Here is a 6,583-nt window from a genome sequence, read left to right as displayed (position 1 = left end):
GAATTTGAACAAAAGTCCTCAGATTCCAAATCCAGCATTTGTTCAATTTGTTCCATAATCATTCATTTTTATCACTCCGTAGATACTCGAGATGGCATTTGGGTTTTAATGGCTATTACCTGATGGTTTACTTTACCTGAGAAGTAGTTCTGAATACATGACTGAATTTTTGCGTTTCTTTTCCTCCCTCCTCCTCCCAAACACCCAAATCAGTTCCACAGACAACGTGGACAGGGATATTTTTATGTAGTGGAAAGTTGTGATCCATATGAAGAGCACCTAGTCAACTTTCAGCTACTCAGTCTAATTAAGTCAAAATCAATAAATAGGAAAGACAGCTATTATTACCATTGTGCTAGAATAATTGAGTTTATTAGGAGGATAACAAAGGACTTTCACTGACTCTCCAGAGACTGAAAGAGTTTTCAGAAATGACAAAAATTCATTCTTCTAATGGTACAACCTTCGTCTCACCTCTACTAAATGTAATTATTTTATAAAATAAATTATTAAAATGTAAAATATCATAAACATGCATCATCATGACAATTACATCACTTTGTCTTATCCAATCTGTTTTGTGTTGCTCAGGGAAGCATCTAATTCACAATAAGTGGGCCCTGCCTGCTTCAGGAGTCACCCCAAAAGCAGATGCTGTGCTGAAGAAGCAGACAGGTGAAAGTAGTGGGTGAGAGACAAGAGTCACAGAGATCAAATCTACGTTTTCCTGAAAATGTCCTTTTTGACTGGTGAGAAGTTTTCGCATTGCAATCCAACAGGAAGGCCGGGGAATAATCAGCTCATATTATTGAAGTCTTCAGATGAAACATGGCTGGAGCAGAGTCAGCACTTGGCCCTTTCCTCCTTTCTCTTCCTTGCCACCCTGGGGTTCTTAGCGCACAAAAGAGTTGCAGGGGCCACATCTTGAGCGAGGGGCACAGGGTCCACAGGGGGCACACGGGACACAAGGATTGCTAATTGGGCAAGGGCCAATGGGCTTGCCACAGGCATTGGTAGTTGCACAGGGATTGCAGGGAAGTCTGGGGAGACAAAATTGATGGAGTTGAGTTAGTTGGGTGAAGGGTAACTGTTGGTTAGAAGACATGGAAATAAAAAGGACTAATAACCTCCCAGCAAAAATATGTCATATGAGAGCAGGTACTGCATCAGGCCTGATGCATAGGTGGTGCTTTAAAAAATGTTTGTTGGATTTAATTGCATCATATTATGACTTCCATTCCCAAGATGAATCCTTGAATAATTTGGTGGATCTGTGATCTCATCAAGGTGGATCTTACTTCCTTTGAAGAAGTGGATCAAAAGGGGGCAGCTAGGTGGCGCAGTAGATAGAGCTCCAGCCTTGGAGTCAGGAGGACCTGAGTTCAAATCTGGCCTCAGACACTTAACACTTACTAGCTGTGTGACCCTGGGCAAGTCACTTAATCCCAATTGCCTCACCAAAAATAAATAGATAGATAGATAGATAGATAGATGGATAAAAACCATTAAAAAAAAGTGGATCACAACCCTTTCAGGCTTTCTCATCTCCTTCAAATCTTGTCTCAGTCCTCCCATGAATTCTCCAAGAAAGAATCTATCCTTATGCTTACTTCAGGCCTTTCTTTAAGTCATTTAATATTTCACGCCTACAAGTGCAGCCCTTGGCCTGGTATCTATAATCACTCACTTTTCCTATCTTCACTTAGATACATTGACTTCATAGCTATATTGGAGGGCTCTATGGATCATACGTTTCCCATTTAAAACCTGCACTCTGCTACTTGAGCGTAAATTACCATTGGTAATATACTGCAACCTACTTAGCCCCACCATGGTCATATGATCACAGCCGTAGGGTTGGAAGTCCATCTGGTGCAATCTCCTCATTTTACTGAGAAGGAAACTAAAGCATGAGGAGCATAAGTAGCCTTCCCAAGGTCACAGAGGTAGCAAGGAGTGGAGGTAGGTTTTGAACCCATTTCCTCTCCAGAACTACTATACCATGCTACTTCCCCACTTCCCACACTGCTCTTTCCATTTGAAATGATTCATTAGCTCACTCTTCCCCATCCACCCACCCACCCTCCAAAAAAATCACAGTGCCAAGGAAGAAGTCACCAGTGCTGGACTTACTTGCAATCCTCACTCTCCAGCAGACCCCGGTATGTTGCGATCTCACACTCAAGGCGGGCCCGGACATCCAGGAGCACTTGGTATTCTTGGTTCTGCCTCTCTAGGTCACCACGGATCTCAGCCAGCTGGCCTTCAACATTGGTGATCAGATGCTGTACCTGAGACAGCTGGGAGCTGTAACGAGCCTCAGTCTCTGTCAGAGTGTTTTCAAGAGAATCTCTCTGTGATGGAGAATAAAAATGAATGTCAGAAATAGTAACTGCTCTTCATTCATGATAGTATTGACCTAACCAAAATTCACATGTTTCTTTCTTCTCCCTTATATTTTGCCACAAAGTAGAGAACTCTCTTGGGGCTTATATTAAAGAATCTGAGAATTGAAAGAGGGCCTCAGAGGCTATCCAAAATCTGCCCATATAGTCTACACCACACCAGACAAAGTGTCTCACACAATCTTTGCTGAAAGACCTTCAGTAATGGGGAACCCAGGACCTCCCTAGGCAGCACATTCCACTTTGGGACAACTCTGTTAGGAGGTTTGGGTTTTTTTGTTTTCCTGTTCTTAATTCCAAATTTGACTCTTCAAAAGGTCCACCCACTGTTCCTAATACTGGACCCCAAGACAAAGCAAGTCTGATCTTTCTACCACCTTTCAAATACCTGAAGATAACAATCATATCCTTCTTAGGTCTTCTCCAAGCTAAACCTCCTAGCTCCTCCATTCAAGTATTATCTGACATGATTGCAATACTTTTTACCAATCTGTTTGCCTTCATCTGGGTACTCTCCAGCTTACTGACATCCTTTTTAATGTGTGACATATCCTGCACACATTTATTCCAGATGGGGTCTGACTAGGATAGACTACAGAGAACTTCTCACCTCCCCAGGCCTGGACACCCCACTCAGTTTAATGTAGCCTAAGATTACATAGGCCTTCTTGGCTGCTGTGTCACTCTGTTGACTCACATTGAGCTTACAGTTCACTAAAATCCCCAGATCATTCCCAGAAAAGCTGCTATGGAACCATTCTTCCTGCATCTTGTGAAACTGATTTTTTGGACCTTAAACTGTAATACTTTACATTTATCCCTGTTAAATCTTATCTCATTCAAATTAGCTAAATGCTCTGACTTGTTAAAAGCTTTTTGGATGCTTGTTCTGTCATCCTGTGTTAAAGTTACCCACCAGGTTATGCTGGGCCTGCAGCTCAATCTCCAGAGCATTGATGGTGCGTCTCAACTCAATGATCTCGGCCTGGCAGTTCTGCAGCTGCTCAGAGCTGGACACCACCTGCTTGTTCAATTCCTCTGTCTGAAGTGTCACAAGAGGAGAGCAAAAAGGTGAGAACATGATCCTTAAGGCCCCGGGAAATTTCTGGTTGTGCAGCAGTCATGAGCTAGGGCCTCACCTGAGTGGTGAACCATTCCTCCACATCTCTGCGGTTGTTCTCCACCAGGGTCTCATACTGACACCGGGTCTCATTCAGGATCCTGTTCAGGTCCACAGTTGGGGCAGCGTCCACCTCCACATTGAGACGCTCCCCAATCTGGCATCGCAGGGTGTTGACTTCCTGGGGAAGAAAGAGTCAAAGTAAACGCAAAGAAACCTGATAACTTTCTTCCCTAGAAGACCTACAAAGCCTTTCTAAGGATTTCATAGATTCCATCAGCCACAAACTAAAATTAGACCACCATCAACAGGAGAAAGCACCGGGCATTTTATCTTAGATAAAGGGGCACCACTGGCAGAGCTCTCTTCTTTATAACTCCACTGCCCCAGTATTTCTACTTGGGAGAAGCCTAAGGCCAATGAAGTCTAAAGTTTCTTGCAATGGAATCCAGTGTTTGATTCTCATGCAACCACACACACACCAATGGGGAAAGGGACAGTAGCACTGGCAAGAAGGAAGGAAGGAAGGAAGGAAGGAGAGAGGGAGGGAGGGAGGAAGGAAGGAAGGGAGGGAGGGAAGGAGAGAAGGAAGGAGGGAGGGAGAAAAGGAAGGAGGGAAAGGGAGGGAGAGAGGTAAAAAAGGTGGAAAGGATGGAGGGTAGGAGGAAGGGAGGGAGAGGAAATAAGTCAAAAGAGAAAAATGCTTAAAGTGTTTATCCTTAGACAGAATTGAGCTGTCCGGTAAGCTGTTTGGTTCTCATAGTAATGGTAGAAGTCCCATGAAGGAAAACTTGTAGTCTTTTCACTCTTAACCTCCTTCATACATTCCCACAGGCTGCTGCAGAGTCAAGTGCTTACTCGCTGAAGCAGAACTAATCAAACCATAAATTTGTCAGGATTAGCATCCTGTGGTGTGCTGCCAACAGCAGTAGACTAGGATGAAGGAGACTTGACTTCTGGTTTCTGAACCCTTCTGCATTCCAAATCTCAGTAGCGTCTTTTGTGACAAAGGAGGTTCTGAAGGCCTTTCCAGCTCTCTCTCTCTCTCTCTCTCTCTCTCTCTTTCTCTCTCTCTGTCCTATTCCTTCAGAAGCCATGAGGCTTCCACCATGAATGCAGAAAAGGAGGCCATAGAAGGCCGCCCTGCTGCTGACCTTATTTCATGAACATATGCATCTGTTTCTCTTTGCTCAGGTGTCTGGCCTCAAGCAGAAAATTCAAATTTCATATCATGTATTCAATTTACACATTACTCATTCTCTCATTTTATGTAATAAGATTTGTTACTAAAATAACTTCTCTAGTTCCTTGAGGCATAACAAATGGCCTGCCTTGGTTACCCCCACTTCTTACACTACAGCAGGTTCCAGCATGTTTGGGTCCCACAGGTGCTCAGCATGCCCTACCTGCTCATGGTTCTGCTTGAGACAGAGAAGCTCCTCCTTCAGGGACTCCACTTGGGCCTCCAGGTCAGACTTGCACAGGGTCAGATTGTCCAGGATTCTGCGAAGGCTGTTGATATCAGCCTCCACCAGCTGGCGCAGGGACAGCTCGGTCTCGTACCTGTGACCCCCAGGAGGTGATGATCAGTGGAGTGAGAGATGGGAATGAGTTCTGACTTAGACTCTGAAGTTTTTCTGCTTTAGTTTTCATTCTACTGTTTCTAATTTGGACCTAAGAATTATAGCTGCCATTTCTGTCCATTTCTTTAATCATTGACACAGGGTGTCCCAAAAGTCTCAAGTAGCTTAAGAGAATTTTGGGACACCTTGCATTAAGCCCTCACAGAACATCTTGCTGCACTTCCCCATCCCCCATTTGCTCTCCCCCTAAAGCTTAAATATCTGACAGTACACTGTTTAAAGTTTATACAAATCATCAAAAATTGGTAAGCTTAATATTGGGAAAAGAAGTTCTGTAATGATCTGTATCCCCAAGAAAAACCACCTTCAACATGCCTGAGGTTTGTTCTGAATGAAACAAGGGAAATAACATGATGGAGTGGATTTGGAAACAGAAGGCCTTAATGACCTGATGTTTTCTCACCATGAATCTTGGTCAAGTCACTTCAGCTCCTCTGAGCCTCAATTATCTCAGCATGTAAAAGGGGAGAGTTGAACTAGAGCTCTCCAAAGACCCTTCTAGCATTGAAGATCTGTGATTCCAATATATCTCTCTGGTCAAAATGCAGAGAAAGAACCTTGGGTGCCATTAATGGCACAGCAGGGAAATTAATGGAAAAAGAGGGGCAGCTGTAGTATAATGGAAAGATTATTGGATTTCTAAATCCAGAGGATAAGGTCTGAGTTCTAATTGAGGCTCTGCTGCTTACTACCTATGCAACAGTTTCTCTATGCCTCAGTTTCTTCATCTATAAAAGGAAAAGGGACCCAATGACACGATCTAAGATCACTTGCAATTCTAGATATATGATTCTACAATGTTACATACATAGAATTTGGGCTAGTAACTTTACCTTTCGTGGTCTGTTTCCTCAACTATAAAATAAGTTTGGATCAGAAGACTCCTGAGACCCCTCCCAGCCCTGGTTCCTATAAGTTGACCAATAGCCTCTGCTTCACCATGCCAACTCACTTGGTCCTGAAGTCATCAGCAGCCAGTTTAGCATTGTCGATTTGTACCACCAACCTGGCGTTCTCAGACTTGGTGCATAAGATCTAGAATATTCCAGTAGGGCACACAGAGAATAAGGTGTTAGAGCAGCCAGTCATCTATGAGCTTTAAACAACTAGGATTTCAACCTGATTCCTTCAAACATTGAATTTGAGTAATAGAAAAGAGGCTGGCTGGTTGACCACAGTATCCTTTATTGGATTGTAAAAGGTCAGTCATTGCCAATATGGATGTACTGGAAGCTCAGAAAATCATTTTTGAAAAATGTTAACAGGTAAATAATCTCTCCCCAATATACTGTTCTCCTTGAAAATAATCATTACCCCCTTCCATTCTGTATGGCTCTTAGTAACATTTCCCCTGCCCTTTCCCAAACTACACACACACACACACACACACACACACACACACACACACACACACA

At 43.4% G+C, this 6,583-nt stretch overlaps 1 protein-coding gene across 1 annotated transcript in view; it reads right to left on the bottom strand.

Moving 5' to 3' along the window:
* Positions 1-361: 361 nt before the first annotated feature.
* LOC114049210 (keratin, type I cuticular Ha3-I) overlaps positions 362-6,583 on the bottom strand; it is a 7,630-nt gene continuing 1,408 nt past the window's right edge. The window contains exons 2-7 of the mRNA XM_027870405.1: positions 6,121-6,203; positions 4,932-5,088; positions 3,545-3,706; positions 3,322-3,447; positions 2,134-2,354; positions 362-1,040 (exon numbers count right to left, since the gene is read on the bottom strand). Coding sequence (XP_027726206.1) covers positions 893-1,040; positions 2,134-2,354; positions 3,322-3,447; positions 3,545-3,706; positions 4,932-5,088; positions 6,121-6,203 — 897 coding nt within the window. The 3' untranslated portion in view covers positions 362-892. The remainder of the gene's footprint in view (positions 1,041-2,133; positions 2,355-3,321; positions 3,448-3,544; positions 3,707-4,931; positions 5,089-6,120; positions 6,204-6,583) is intronic.

Source organism: Vombatus ursinus, unplaced genomic scaffold (assembly GCF_900497805.2).
Source record: "Vombatus ursinus unplaced genomic scaffold, bare-nosed wombat genome assembly UNPS02014797.1, whole genome shotgun sequence".
NCBI lineage: Eukaryota > Metazoa > Chordata > Mammalia > Diprotodontia > Vombatidae > Vombatus > Vombatus ursinus.
Note: the sequence above shows the minus strand (reverse complement) of the source record. Positions and strands in the feature narration are given on the sequence as shown.